Here is a 15,418-nt window from a genome sequence, read left to right on the forward strand (position 1 = left end):
TCTCCTCTGTATGCTCCAGCCTACTGGGAAGGATGATGCGAGGGCTGTGGTGTAGGTCCCACGTGGCTCCGTGTGCTTTGCCAGGGCAGCAGCTGAGAGCTGGGGGGGCTGCACACAGGGGAGGTGGGATAATGGTGAGCTGCGTCTTTACTGAGAAGACACACAACTCCTACCCGCTGGCTGCTCAGAAAAATCAAACCCTCAGAGCATTTTGAACGCCTCCCAAGCTCACAGGGAGTGCAAAGCTGATGGAGACAACCTCACTAGATGTCAGCAGAGCCACGCTCCCGGCAATCCTGCTCCCAGCCCTCGGCTGATCCCAGGCTCCCGCCTGCACCCGTTGGGATCCCGCAGACAGAGCCTGGATCTCCACTCAGAGCTCAGCAGTGGATGGGCCCCGCTTCCACCCCGCGCTGCAGCAGATGTGACCATCTATGGTAGCAGAGCAGAGGGCAGGAAGCGGTGGTAGAGTCAGCCGACCTCACTGGGTTTTCTCCTCCTTCCCATCAACATGTCCCACCCTCGCTAGGACAGACACTATGTCTGTTTTTCTGCACAGATTCCCTGCTCCAATGGTGGCTTCAACTCCCTCCCTGGGGCTGCTGGGACACAAAAACACAGAGCAAAGGTCCAGGTCCCTCACAGCAGGCAGGGACGACTGCTGCCCTTTCTCTAACTGCAGCAGCACACACCTTTTTAGGGCAAGTCCTGCCCAAATGGTAAAGACAGCAGAGCCTTCTGTGGGAACAATCCCATGTTGACTCCAGGGTCCTTTTTGTGACTTCAAGTTATTTTTCCCTTGGCTGCCCTGCTCTCAGCCTCTTCAGCAACTAAGCTGGGACCACAATATTTACCCACCCTCTGCCAAGTGCTTTGAGACCCCTGGATCAAAGAGGGTCTGTGAGCACAAGGTTCCAACGTGCTCCGTGCAGGAGTTGTTTGATGTTTGGGATAAGCCAGCATGTACCAAAAGTAAACCCATCTTTGCCGCGCAGAGCCAGCAATGACAACCACTGCTGGTGCAGAGCACCAGGGGCTCAGAGCCCTCCAGGATTTACCCTGGGGAAAGGATGTAGTTGTTCCGATCCCCAGCAGTTCCCCAGTGGGACCCTTCTCCCACCCTGCACCCACCATGCATCGCTCAGAGGGACCATGACCTCAGCGGCCATTTGGGAGGCTCCGATGTGTCCCTTCCACCTCCTCTGAGCCCTGGCCCAGTCCGAGTTCTGCCCCTGCAAGGCTGGGACAAGCCCCCTCCCCAAGGGAGGGGGGCTCATCCCATCTAGCCCCACTCTGCAGACCCCTCAGCAACATCTCTAGGGCCCCAACCACCAGCCTAACCCCTCTCCCAGGGGACCCCACCTCCTCCCAGCCTCCCCCAAACCACCCCCAACCCCTCTCAGGGGGGGTCCCAGCACTCCTGAGTATCCGACTGCCCCTCCTGAAGGGTCTCCAGACCTGCCCAGGCGAGGTCTCGGCTGCCCCCGCTGGGGCTCTGACATCCCCCCCAGCCCCCCTGTGGGGCTCTTGGGCACCCCGAAGGTCCCGGAGCCCGCCCAGCCCCTCTCCGGGGGCTCCCGGCCCCATCCTGCCCCTGGCACCGCCTCCAACCCAATGGCTCCGCCCTCAAGCTAAGCCCCGCCCCTTCTCCTTCAATTCGACCACGCCCTCAATCCCATCCTCCAATCGCAGGCGGACCGAAGCTCCCTCCCGCCGGCGCCGCGCTGTGCGCCCGTGCGCACTTCCGGTGCGCGGGGCGGGGGCCGGAAGCGGCGGGCGCGGGGGGTGCTGGGCGGCGCCGGGCGGCGGCGGAGCGGGAGCGCGAGCGCGAGCACAGCGGAGAGGTGAGCGCAGGGGCGGGCTCCCCAGCGGGGCCGCGGGCCCTGCCCCGCAGCCGGTATCGGGGTGGGGGGGGAAGGCATCAGCTGGGCCCCGGGGCCGGCCGGGGGGGCGCCGGTGATGGGCGGGCCCGCGCGGTGTGTGTATGGGGGGGAGCTCTGTCCGCCTCCGCCGCGCTGGGCGGGCGCAGGGAGGCGGGAGGGACTCGGACCCTCCTGCTGGGGGTAAGTCTATTAAACGTGGAGGTTCTGGGTTAATTTGGTCACGGAACGGTGAAAATTACCCGAGGCGGTTGTTAACCGGGGCCCGCTGCCGCCGCCCGTGGCACCGGGCGGGGCAGATTTGGGGCTTCCTGCGCGGAGCGGAGGCGCTTCCTGCCGCGGGGGCCGGCCTGGGGGTGTCCCTGCACCCGAATTCTGCCCGGGGCAGGGGGACACGCCGGGTTACCGAGGTACCGGTATATAACGCAGGTTACCGGGCCTGGTGCGGCGGGGTACCCCGTCCCTGTGGAGGCGTGGGCTGGGGGCCCCCCACAAACCCCAGCGGGAAGGGTTTAATCCTGCCCGCTGCGGCCGCTCTGGCTCCATCCCCTGGAAAGGCAAGACGGGGGTCGGGGTGTGCTGGCGGCCGGTCCACCGCCAGCTTTCTGTCCAAAGCCGCCTCTTCCCGGTGATGGGGCGAGTGGAAGCGGAGGGACCGGCAGGTTACCGGGGCCGGCAGCTCCCGGGCAGGGAGGGGTGTGTGTCCCCAGGTGATATATCAACCTTTCCGTGCCAGCACGGACCCACCGCAGCATCGAGTGAGGGTGTTGCTGTAGTTTGTGGTTCCAAACACCAGGTACTCTCCCTGTCTCACGGGGCTTGGGGTAGGGGTAGTGTTCGTCTTCAGCCTGTTGCGGATTTCTCTTCTGCCTTTTGTGTTTTGTGGCAATTGGGATAAACGTGTAAGTGATTGCTCTGGAATTTGTGATGGTGAAATTACAAAACCAATATGGGCGTTTCACACATCAGGTCACAGGCTTTTGCACTTCAGGTTCTGGAGCTCCCCAAGACCTGGGCTATAGATGCACGTTGCTGAAAAACCAAGAATCAGTGACTTCAAAAAACTGCTGTGTTCCTTTCCTGAGGAGAGCCTCGTGTTCCTGCGATATTGCTGAGCTTTCTGAAAGCTGAAAATACCCCCTATTATCATGTAGCAAAGTTCAGCCAAGCAGCCTCTGCTTGAGCAGGCACAGCTCAGAAGGGATGCTGACGAGGTGCAATGCTCTGAATTCCTGATATGGAGCTTGGTACTGTATCCAGTTTAGCTTAGATCTGAGATCCTCAGTTACTTCCCTGTCCGGGTGATGAATCCACCAGGGAATGGAAATGAGAGAAGCGTAGCAACAGAGCCTGGCAAGTGCAAATCTCTTATTTCATGTAATTGTGATGAAAAGGGAGTTCTTGCACTTGCTCTAGTGTGGAGTGAAGAGACGCTTTAACGGTCTTAATGTTTGAGTAATGCTAAATAACATTTTTAATGATTTCAGTAGGATTTGTTATTTGAGAGAGCTTAAATAGGGTCCAGATGGATTTTTTCTTTATTTTTTTTCCTTTTAAGTGCTTTTGGTTTTCTAAATAAAGTAGATCTGAAATACCAGAAGTAGACACCATGGGTTCTGGAGCGATGTCAACAAGTATTGTTGTACTATAAGCAGCAGAGATCTCTGTCTTGGCAGCTGCTGCGACTAGCAATAGCTGTCTTGTGTTCATGGCTGGTCCTGACAACTGACTAAATTCAGTCATTTGAGTCCTGTCTTGCTTCACATAGTTCCTTACTTGAGCTAAGTTAAACTTGAGTTTAAAAAAAAAATACACAAAACAAACTTCGGGCTTTTGGAAGTTATAAATGTTGGAAATCATCTGGTAGCGGATCCCCTGAGATATTCCAGTGTCAGCTCAGAAATAAACTGTGGGATGTTCTTAATTTAGTTGTCCCATCTTTATTCCTTTAGGCTGTGGAAACAGGAAGTAGCTGATGCAAATTTCATGTTGCTGACAGCAGCTTGTCGGGCTTCACGAAAGCTGAATCTGAACAGAGGTGTACATTTGACTTGCTTTGGCTATAAGACTTAACATTTGCGTCCTCCAGAATGTCTGAGTGAGGACTTGGGTTAGTTGCTCTCTCAGACAACCGGAAGAATTTTATTTATGCTGTTTGTATGAGAACTTGCTCACTGCTCTGAGAACCGGCCTTTGGCTGGGACGTGCCGACTCCTTGATATTCTCCAAACAGGAAACTCCTCTGACTGTGGTGCTGTACAGGGTTGGCTTTGGGATAGCCAGCATTTTTGCAAATAAAATCCCTTCTCTTTCTTGCTCTGATCAGTATATCAAACCAGTCTAGTTGTAGATGAAAGCCTCCTTGCTGTACAGTGTGTCCAAAACCATATTCCCAAGCTTTGATGGAAATAAAGGCTAGTTAATAGACTAACCAAATGTGCTATGAAAATGAATGGACTTTCTGGCCCAGGGTGAAATGTGTGTTTGCTGCGAGTCCATCGCTTCCGCTCCATTGGTAATCAAAGTTCAATTGAATTTAAACGAGATCTAGATTTAAATCCTGCATTATAGTCCCAAAAGGGAGAGCTTAATCTCAGCTCCACTTCTGTCAGCTGGACCCCCTGCTGCACAGTGTAGCTTGAAAGTCTTCCTCGTTCCTCCTCAGCACGGGACGACGCACTGAACAAAAACAACTCTTGAATGATCTGCATGTCTCCACTTCCTCTTTAAAGAAGGCGAATGAGATCCCATTTTATTACTGAGATCTGTGAAGCTGATTTGTCACTTAACGACAAATCATTTTGCATTCAGAGCAATCAATAGGCAAAACACTGTTTAGACATAGCCCAAGCAGGAATACTTTGTGATCTTTTCGGGTTTTTCCTCACTAAACGTCCATCTCTCTGGACTGCAGACTCTGGCTGTTGATGTTAGTTAGGTTCTGGTCTGTACAACTAAATAGTTTTATTTCATTCTGGATGGGTACGTCGACAGCAGAAAGAGCTGCGTGCACAGGGCAAAAAGCACAGTAAGGGTCAGTCAAGATGGCTTTAGCGAGGAGTGACTGACATATAGCTGCCTGCTCTAGGACTTTGTGCTGCCCGCACTTAGTTCTGATTTTGCTGCCAATTTATCAAGTGACTTATCTTGTGAGTTGTCCTAATGATGCCCATTAAACAGAAATTAAAATGAGTTCACCATCTGCCAGATAGTGCTGGGTTTACAGAGCTGATATCGAGCATTGTGAGTTTATGGCTTCTGTCAAGGAAACCCAGCGAGGCCTGGGAAGGACGTGTCAAGCGGCAAGGAGGCTGGAAGGAATCTGAATCTCAGGGAATCCTGTCTTGTTAAAGGACGTTACTCCCGACAGCATATCTAGACTTCATGAGATACACTCCTCGCGACAGCATGTTTTATTCCTGGGGGTCGGAAGCAGCTTTCCATCTGGACTTTCTGGTTTGTAATCCTGATTTGAAATGCAGTTTGCGACTCGGTAATGGAGCTGATCAGATTAGAGGCCTGCACGGAATGTGGTGGGGATCAGTGGTGCAGAACAGCAGCTTTGTCTGCCCAGCGCTCCGCAACCCTGGTGTCCTTCCCGAAACTCCTACGTTACACCCTTCTGTCTCGCTGCACTCTCAAAGCACAGGAGAATTTCCTTAACAGGTGGCTCTTTTTTTGGGGAAAAAAAACCCCCACCCTTCTTTTGGTGTGCTGAGAGCGGGGGAGGCAGAGCCCTGCTCTTGGCTGCGCTCCCACTTGAAGACGTGAGCCCCATTCTGGATGCGTCGTCCTCGGCTGCAGCAGAGCGCTGACGATTCTGTGGTCGGGATTTCTACATTGTACAGAATAAAAAAAAAAGGTATTCATTACTGTTGATTATATGGGTGACCGCCCACAAGTTTCAGCCTCTCTGAACTTTTTTTGTATCTGGAAGCCATCCAGTTACTGCTGTCCAGTTTTATGCACAGTATCTCCTCTGGCTCACTCTTGCACAGGGGAGGAAACAGCTCTCTTCCTCTTGGAAGGAGGGTCTCCTCTCCCCTGCCCCCTACATCAGTGCTGCTTCTCCTGATGCAAGCAGGCAAAAAGAGGGGTGGAAAACAGCCTTGTTTGTCTTGTGACATCAGTGCTGCTCGTGACTAATGCTGGATCTGCCCCACATCCTCTGGAAATTGGGTGCAAATGTGCAATTGCAGCAGGGCTGAGTAGAAGGTGAGTAAAAGCAAAACCATAGTTAGAACTTCAGGCTTTCTTTCTGAGGAAGATCTAGTATCAGTTCATCAACGCAGCTGGGTAAACCCTGCCTTCCTTTTTGGGTATGTTGGGAAGGACGTTCTCCTTCAGGCAGGGCTTTGAGCTCTCGCAGGCTGTTGCAATAAGAAGGAAGCTGAGTCCAGGCCATAATTGTGATTCATTTTGTAAAATCTTTGTGAGTGGTGATGAGATAAGAAAGATAAGAAAAATGTGATTGGTGAGTTGCTACTCCCTCCCTGCATTCCCTGTGCATTAGTGTGCTTGGAGCGTGACTTGTCTTGCTGCTTGGTGCAGAGTCTCTGCAAAGCCATAATTAATGGAAAGTTTATATGACACTTAAGACTTTTCCAGATGAGATGCTTTAAATGACTTATGTGCCTAAATCGCTTTCCTGTGCAGTGCTCGTGAAGTAAATTCTGCAGTTCAGATACCAAAGCCTGCAGAGGGAGAGTATGAACAGGGGCACATTGTTGTGGAAGCAGCTATGCCTTCTTAGCTTGTGCAGCTGCTCCTCTTAGCGTGTGCCAGGGTGGCTCGTTTTAAACGCTGATGCTCTGTACTGTAGCGATACTGGAGTTGTAGATGTTCCTTGGAGGAATTCAGGACTCAGGGAGGTCCCTGTGGATGCATTTGCAGAATCAAAACATTAGTTCTAACCTGAAGTGCGTGAACTCCCGGTGAAACACTCGTACTCGATTTGCTGCGTGGTCACAGCTGGGACTTTGGCAAAGGACTGACTGCAGTGAGATTCTGTGCAGGCCTTTGTCATATTGAGTGATGTCAACACAAGGTTAGAAGATATAAGTTTTAGTATCTTTACATGTGTAAGAAGTCCTTACAATGGAAGAAGACTACGTGGCCATTAAGGAGTGACTGTGGCAATAGAAAGTGGCTGTGTGCATGGCTGTTGCACAACCCGAATGTCCCTGCTAATGTGAGGGTACCCTGCTGCCCATCATCAGGGTGCAGAGCTAGGTAGAAATTAGGAGCTCTACCAGTTCCAGAAGAATATGAGACAGCTGATAAACCCTCTTCTATATTTGGTATATGAGTTTCATACTGTCAGAGGATGCGAATAATGGTATTGTGCCTGTGCAGGTTGTGGACAGCGGTAGATATGGAAAGACTGGTTGAACGGTTGGAGAAGGCTGTGGAGCGTCTGGAGACGGTGTGCCAAGGACCTGGCATGTGTGGAGATGGCTCTTCCAAAGGTAAGGCCAAGAGCATCTCCCCAGCAGCGCTGCCCCACGGGAGTCCCTGTGCTGAGGCACCAGCCGGGCGGTGCGGCAGTGTTGGACGTTAGCAGTAGCTGTTGCAGAGCGGGCAGCGCTCATGCAGGGCACACAAAGGGCTGTTAGATCAACTGGCTGTGTGCAGAGGGGAAGTGAGTTTCGCAGCAGATACTGTGCAAATGCAGAGAGGCCTGTGGTTACGGTCCTGCTAAGATAAGGACTTCCTGTGGGTGCAGCGCTTCCCTCGTCTGCGTTCAGCTGCGTGCTTTGGGCTGAGCCTCCTGCGTTCAGACTGTGTGATCCGGGTGGGAGATGCGGCCCCGGAGCGTGGTGCACCTGTGTGAGTGCTCCCAGGCCAGGAGCTCACCTAGTGCCTCTCGGTGATACCTGTGCTCTGGTTCCTTCTCTGCAGGAGTGGCTCAGTACGTGCAGGCTTTCGATGCCCTTCTGGCTGGCCCAGTAGCAGAATACATCAAGATCAGCAAAGAAGTCGGCGGGGATGTGCAGAAACATGTAAGGACTCACGTTCTCCCTCCGCTCTAAATAGATGCTGCTTGTTTTTCAGGGCTGTTAAGGGCCAAGTTTGCTGTCAGTGTTTGCATTCCTTTAGTGCTGTATGCTAGGATGTTTATCATCCTCGAGGATTCAAAATAGATGCAGATGCCCAGATAACCTCCAGCAAATTGCCACCTACACACGCTGCGAATCAAACCTCCTTCTTGAAATCTTTGTTAGTTAGGCGCTCAGCTCTCTTTATGGACTTTGGGGTGTGCCCTTAGGTGGCCTGTAAACTACCCAGCCCAAGAGCTGTTATACTCTGTAAGTTTTCTCTGAGGATGGGTGTCTCCAAGAATACAGGCGTTGAGATTGCATAGCTGCTTTCTTACAGACTAGAAACTGAGTAGCGGGAGTTTGACTATTAGCATTACACTGAGCATGAGGAAAGCGCTCTCATGTTTCTCTCTATTCTTAGGCTGAGATGGTTCATGTGGGCTTGATGAGCGAGAGGGCTCTTCTGGTGGTGGCATCTCAACATCAGCAGCCAGCAGAGGTAAGTCTGGGAAATCCATCATCGGAATCCTTGTATGTTCTTACCTCAGAGCTGGGGATGGCTGCCACTCTAGGGAAGTCTGGGCCATTACGGTTGCTCCAAAAGAGGAACCAGAGGACTAGAGACACTTGCGTCCCTGAGGTGGCACTTGCTGAAAGCATGAACTGTTCCGGGTGCTCACCCAACACTGGGCAGAATTCCAGAGTCTGATTCTTAGAGCTGGAGAACGGGTGTTTTCTAGTCATTAGAACAACAAGTTTTCTGTCACTGTCAGAACAGCTTGTGAGTGTCATCTTAGGGCATCTGTCTTGAGTTTCACCTTGCACCAACACTGCACAATCACTGTTCCCTCAGATGCAACCTGCAGACAGGAACTTGTCTGAGGCAGGAGCCACAGTGGGATTTGTGTAAAGGGTGCTTTTCATTATGTGACTTATAGACTTCCAGGCATTAAACTCCTTCTGAAGTATAACAGGCACTTGTCTCTCTTGAATGGTCTCTGAATAATAGCTAGGCTTTTAGGATTGATTTGTCCTTCTCAAGTAATTTAACACTTTACCCTAGGCTTCCGCTTCTCAGCAGGATGCGTGACTGAGAATCTGATCCTGAATGCATTGGCTTTGCCCTGCTGAGAACTGTTTTTCCTGAGCAACAGGATTCCACCTTGTTTTTCTTTGCAGTTATTATCTGGCTTATTCATGGCTTTTACCGTTACCTTGTTGTAGCTGGATTTCTGTGCTACTTTACTTTCCACTGCAAAATATATCTGCATCTTTTTCCCCAAACTGAGCACTGGAAGGTTGTTTATCTTTCACCAGGCTTGCTGGAACGCTGCTCTGCATAGCCTCTAGTCAGAGAATCTGCTTACAAATTCCACTGTCACGTTACTTAAATAAAGGATTAGGAACAAACAACCACCTTCATCTAGTGTAGGTCTTTGTGCAGGTTGTCTTGTTAGGAGTCTAATGAGTTCTCGAGTGGTCAGTTTAAAATGCAGAATGCATGAACTCTTATTGCTTGTGGTGAAGAATTTCCCCCTCCTGTTACTCGACAGTGGCGCTAGGCTGGAGCTTCTGAAAAGCGTAGCCTAGCCAGTGGTCCTTGGAACCTCTCTGTTCTCATCTAAACAGAGGAAGGGGACAGCAAATGGAAAAGCCAAGGCTTTGAAAAGCAAGTTTTGCCCAAATTTGTCCCTCGTTGCTGCCACAAGCAGGAGAATTTCTGGTCTTAGAGGAAAGAAAAGTTGCCCAAGAGGCATCTCTGGACGTATGTAATTGGCTGCTTTGACCTCAGAAGATTTCTGAGCAGTTGCAGTCAGCATTCCAAGTGAACAACACGCACAAACAATTTTTATTAACTGAACAGTAAAGGCTTGGATTGACCTGAGAAGTAACTTGGATCCTGAAGTCCAGCTTGATAAGGTGAGTTGAGAATCTGCTGCAACTCCAACTGTAATGCAGGCTGTAGATCCCAAACAGCAAAACTCTGCATAGCACCCCCTTTTTCTGAGGGTTTGTAAAGGAGAGGAAAATATTTGACAAACTGTCTTGGAACAAAAGAATTCAGGAAAGGCAAATGCTATTTCTGTCCTCGTTACTAACTAGCTTTGTCAGTGTCTCTTGGATTGAACATGAGTCACAGTTCTTGGCGTACTCCCATAGTACCAATCTGGTTGGGAGCTATGACTTCAGCCCCGGAGGAGCTGGGCTGTGGGACCGAGCTCGGCTCGCAGGGAGGGCCAGGCCTGGACAGGAGCTGTAGCAGTAACTTCTGCCAGTTGGAGTCTTCCTCTGAGGGACCATCATCTCAGCAGAGCTGCCAATGACTATGTGCAGCCATTTCAGAGCAATAATGTTCTTAATTGTTGTTTTCCCTCTTGTCCTGCAGAATGCATTCTCATTGCTTCTGAAACCAATTTCAGAGCAAATCCAGGTGGTGCAGAATTTCAGGGAGAAGAACCGTGGTAGCAAACTATTCAATCACTTATCAGCAGTCAGCGAGAGCATCCCAGCCCTGGGCTGGGTGGCCATGGTAAGAACTCCAGCAGGAAGTGGTTTCCTTGGGCTGGTGGGAGAAGTCTGGCTCTCTGGACAGCTCTTCATTCCGAATGTGTTCGTTCTTCTCTAGGCTCCAAAGCCTGGTCCTTATGTGAAGGAAATGACTGATGCTGCCATGTTTTATACCAACCGGATCCTCAAGGAGTACAAGGATGTGTAAGTTCACCTCTCAAAGACGTCATTGAACACAGCTAACTGGGTGTGTAGGGGCTACTCCAGTATCTAACCACAGCTGCCTTGGTCTTTAATTCATTCTTCTTTTTAAAGGCAGAGTATATTTATAAAGCCTCAGTTAGCTATTCTTTCCTGATCCTCAGGGACAAGATTCCTTGCATTCATGTTGCAGCTGGAATCTCTGGTAGCAAGTGTATTGCTGGTCTTGCCTCAGCGTCATCTGGTGGCTGAGCTGTTTCCCAGGGCAGCAAGTTGGGTCTTGGGAATGGGTCTTGTTGGAAGTACCAGAGTCCTCAATTAAAATAGGTTACAGTGCAGAGCAGGCCTGTGCCCTTCTGTCTGAAGGTGCAAGAGTAATACTGACGCTAGAACGCAGTGCTGGAGGTGTGAGGCTGCTGTGCTGGTCCAGCTGCCTCTCGCCTGTAGGCTGAGAGGTGGAGAGATATAAAGAACTGGTTTAGTCCTTGGTCTCCAATGGCAAATGCACCTGATCACTCCTCAATATATCCTTGTGTCCTCAGAGATAAAAAGCAAGTGGACTGGGTGAAAGCTTATCTGAGTATCTGGACAGAGCTGCAGGCCTATATCAAAGAATATCACACCACAGGGCTGACTTGGAGCAAAACAGTAAGTGCTGGCTGCATCTGCAGGAGCTTCTTAGATGAGTATTGCATAATTATTGCAGCAGATATGGAGCTTGTGCAATTACCTTTCCTCTTGCTGGCCTCTTACAGGGTCCTGTAGCAACAGAAGGGGCTAAATTACCATCTACCCCAGCTGGGGCTGCACCTCCCCCACCAGGCCCCCCTCCCCCACCTGCTCCTGCCCCCACGTGCTCCAGCACAGACGAGACTGCCTCCCGCTCCGCGCTCTTCGCCCAGATCAATCGGGGAGAAGGCATCACCTCTGGTAGGTGGAAGTAGCTAGTGGAGGGAGGGCAGCCACGAGCAAGAGTACTGTTGTGTGGTGAATCCTTGTTTTGCTGCTGTCCCTCGATACACCTGATTAGAAAGTAGGCTTGCAGTAACAAAAGACCATCTGGTCTGAGTGTGAGGCTGGGAGCCAGAAGCAGACCTGAGGCAGTTCACAGGGACAAAGGGACCACATCTGAGTTAAATTCTCAGCCTCATCTGTCAAGTGTAGCAAGAGATAAATCTCTAGCTGGAGTGGAGAGAGTGAGCCCTTTGGTTGCCTGCCCGTCTCCAGTACAAAAGGTGCAATTTGGCACCTATTCATGCTTGCGCAAAACTAACCCCTTTTTTGTGTTACCTGGTGAGTGTATCAGGACAGACATGAAGCAAAGGCGAGATGCTTGGCTCAAGGCTTTCTCCAGCTGCAGAGCAGAAGAGTTGACGCCTTCTGGTTCTACAGTACATCTTGTGTTCTCGTCAATATTGCATCAGTGTTTCTTGCTCCCTCTTTCACTTGCTGTCACTCATGCTTGGACTCAGCTTAGGCGCAGTCTCAATTTATCTGCATTTTGAAAAGTGTTATTATGATAACTGTTGTAATCACTGATGTCTGGTGTTTGTGAAACTGCGTTCTTGGAGGACAGCTGGATCTCAGGTTCGACATTTCTTGCAGGCTTAAGACATGTTTCAGATGACATGAAGACTCACAAGAATCCTGCACTGAAGAACCAAGGGGGTCCTGTGAGAAGTGGACCCAAACCTTTCACTGCTCCCAAACCAGCCTGTAATGCTAATCCCTCCCAAAAAACCTCTCCAAAGGCACCTGCGTTGCTAGAATTAGAGGGCAAAAAGTGGAGAGTGGTGAGTGCCTGGTGTCGCTGTGGGTGGGTTGGAGGGATGGGAGCTTTGCAGCCAGGAAGGAGGGTCTCCTGAAGATATTTCTTATAACAGGCAGCAGCCTGAAGGTACATGCAGTTTGCTTTTAGAGGGGCTGCACTGCCCTGCTGTTCACATGGATTAATTGGTCTGCATTCCAAAAATAAAGTGCGTTTTCCCTGCCTTTTCAGGAAAACCAGGAGAATGCCACTAACCTGGTAATCAGTGACACAGAGTTGAAGCAGGTAGCATATGTTTTCAAGTGCACAAATAGTACACTCCAAATCAAAGGCAAGATCAACTCCATCACCCTCGGTAAGTGGAGAGACCCTGAAAACTAATTCTGCGTGCTGGTCTCTTTGCAGAAGGCTGAATCTCCAAAACCTTTCTGCAAGCTATTCTATCTTTTTCTTTGCAGATAACTGTAAGAAGCTAGGGCTGGTGTTCGATGATGTGGTGGGCATCGTAGAGATCATAAACAGCAGGGACGTTAAAGTTCAGGTGAGTGTCTGCGACCTGTTCTCTGTCTGGAGTACGACAGCAGGGCGCCTGTAGCATCTGCTTCTTTGAGCAGTTTTATTTCCAGAACAGGAATGTGCATCTGTAGAGAACATTCACGAAACACCATCTGTCCTACTGCTCTGCAGCTCACCCTGGCCAGGCCTTAGGAAAGGGCTGAAATTTGCCTCACTGAGCTGCTTCAGGGCTTTAGATAACAGATTAGCCTCTGTGAGGCGGGCAGTGCAGGGTAACTGCCGAAGTAGGAGGCCAGCAGTAGAATCTACTCTGATTCCAGTTTTGATCTCTGATTTGGGATGGTCACCTTGCCCAGCATGCGCTGTAGTTTTGTGCTGAAGAGATCAAAACAAGAAATAGCTCTGGATTTTTGCCAAAGGTGGGAGTACTTGAATCCAGTGTGTCTGTGGTGGGGGTACTGGAGTCAAATGCCTTGAAGGCAAGCGCAAAAGAAAAATGTTGTGGTGGCCCAGTTCAAGCTAATGCTCCTCTAACTGCTGCTCTGACCACCCTGCTAGGTAATGGGTAAAGTGCCAACGATTTCCATCAACAAAACAGACGGTTGCCACGTCTATCTGAGCAAGAGCTCCCTAGACTGCGAAATCGTCAGTGCCAAGTCATCAGAGATGAATGTCCTTATTCCCACAGAGGGCGGTGACTTTGTAAGTGTTAAGTTTTGAAATCACTGTGGTCTGCTCGGGGTTGGGGTAACGCAGGGTCCTGCAGGGAATGTCACAGGATTCGTGTTTTGAGCCCTGCAGGGAATGTCACAGTGAGGTCTGGAGGGACAATTCTAGACTCTGGTCTTGGAGGCTGTGAATCATGATCAGATGCTGAAACCAGCAGATCAAGTTGTTTGTCTTGTGTTTTGTGAGATTTTCTTCCTCGGGATCTCTTGGGGGCAGAACAGGCAGCAATTGTGGTACAGGAGGGGGCATAGCATGCATCTAAGAAAAGAAACCCTAAAGCAGTGGGAGTCTCAGTCATAAACTGTTTTTTTTACAACATATCTCTGTTTTTACCCTCCAGACTGAATTCCCTGTCCCAGAACAGTTCAAGACAGTGTGGAACGGTCAGAAGTTGGTTACCACTGTGACAGAAATTGCTGGCTAAGCAGAAAAGCTCCAAGGCTCGTGCCCTCCCCTGGCCCTGCTGTGGGACAAATCTGCTTTCAGATGATTCTTTTAGATTTCTTGTACCTTTCTGCTCTCAAACTGCTTCTCCTCTACCCGAGAGACACAGCTACCTGCCGTCACTGAAATACCTCTGGTGGGGTTTGGTGTAGGTGGCGGGTCAGTTATTGTCCACATCTTTTAGCAGGAAGGTGGTTTTTTTTTTCTCCTCCTCCCCACGTCTGATCTAACCGCACCAATTGGTCAAGTCAGATTTTTGGTGAACTTCACAGCCAGTACTGGCAGTTGGCTTTCAGAGTGTTGTTCAGGTTTTTTTTTGTCTTGCCTTTAAGCAAACCGTTCATGTGAGAGGAATGTTGTCCCCTTTTTAACAAATAATGGTTTATGTCAGGGTCCAGAGTACCCAGTTGCTATGGCAGGTGTCTCAAGAAGGTCCTGGAAGCTGCTAATTCCACTTCTGTGTACTAGTTGGTGGCATTACAGGACATGGGAATGGCTTTGTTGGACCAAAGGCTGAGGAGCTGGGCAGTAACATTCCACCCTGATTTCTCATCATTCCTCCTAGCTCAGTGTATTTCTGATTGTGCCATGACAGGAGGCTTTATATGAACCAGTGCCACAGGAAGGCTGCAGTGGAGTAACTGCAGTTACCCCCCCGCCAGCAGTCTGGCTGGTAGCCTGGAGCTGAGCACCTCTTATTCCATAAACCCTCCACCCTCACAAGGGAATCTTTGCTCCAGGGCTTCCTTCTTGGAGCAGCTGAAGTCAGGTTCAGTCTTCCAGGACAGTTCTTCTGAACCTGTCCCCTTCTGCAGAGGAAGGGTCACCTTCATTCCAGGGTCAGTAGTGAAGTATTGTAAATACCTGAGTCGGTTCATCACTCTCTTCCTCATCTGCAATCAGTCCCCATGAAGTTAATCCTCTCAACCTCCCCGTTCCCCTGTTGCTTGGCTCTTTACTTTGGTGGAAGCTTGTAGCCTCTGTTCCAGGGCCCTGGAGCAGAGTGATGGATCTAAGGCACAGTACTGTACTGACCCATAAAGGGAGCTGCACGTGCTTTGACCTTCATTTTTCCAACGCCTCGGGTGGCATAAGCATATCTTAAATGCATTTCCTCTGTAAAGTGTCAATGTTCTTTTTCTCTAGGACAAAACTTACAAAAAAATATGCAATTTTTTATTTTGAGACTGTCCTGTGACTTGTACTTGTCTTCTCCTGAGGCTTGTGAAAAAAACCTTTCTTATGTACTTAAGATTATACAGAAGATAGAATAAAGTTAATGCCAACTTGCTCATTACAGTGGCTCTTGTTTACTCTTTGGGGGTGCATGC

At 50.2% G+C, this 15,418-nt stretch overlaps 1 protein-coding gene across 2 annotated transcripts; it reads left to right on the forward strand.

Annotated features, from left to right (window-relative positions):
- The first annotated feature begins 1,726 nt into the window (after positions 1 to 1,726).
- On the forward strand, positions 1,727 to 15,384 carry CAP1 (cyclase associated actin cytoskeleton regulatory protein 1). 2 transcript variants are annotated; one of them, XM_064471513.1, is made up of 13 exons: positions 1,727 to 1,844; positions 7,236 to 7,348; positions 7,782 to 7,882; positions 8,343 to 8,420; positions 10,308 to 10,451; positions 10,548 to 10,633; positions 11,173 to 11,278; positions 11,386 to 11,560; positions 12,236 to 12,423; positions 12,630 to 12,753; positions 12,857 to 12,939; positions 13,473 to 13,616; positions 13,984 to 15,384. In XM_064471513.1, exons 2-13 carry the CDS (start codon positions 7,255 to 7,257, stop codon positions 14,065 to 14,067), a joined length of 1,407 nt encoding a protein of 468 aa, XP_064327583.1. In that variant the 5' UTR covers positions 1,727 to 1,844; positions 7,236 to 7,254; the 3' UTR covers positions 14,068 to 15,384. The 2 variants fall into 2 exon arrangements, with proteins under 2 accessions (XP_064327583.1, XP_064327584.1); XM_064471514.1 differs by lacking the exon at positions 1,727 to 1,844 and adding an exon at positions 5,987 to 6,095.
- The last annotated feature ends 34 nt before the right edge of the window (positions 15,385 to 15,418 follow it).

Source organism: Phalacrocorax carbo, chromosome 22 (assembly GCF_963921805.1).
Source record: "Phalacrocorax carbo chromosome 22, bPhaCar2.1, whole genome shotgun sequence".
Classification (NCBI taxonomy): Eukaryota; Metazoa; Chordata; class Aves; order Suliformes; family Phalacrocoracidae; genus Phalacrocorax; species Phalacrocorax carbo.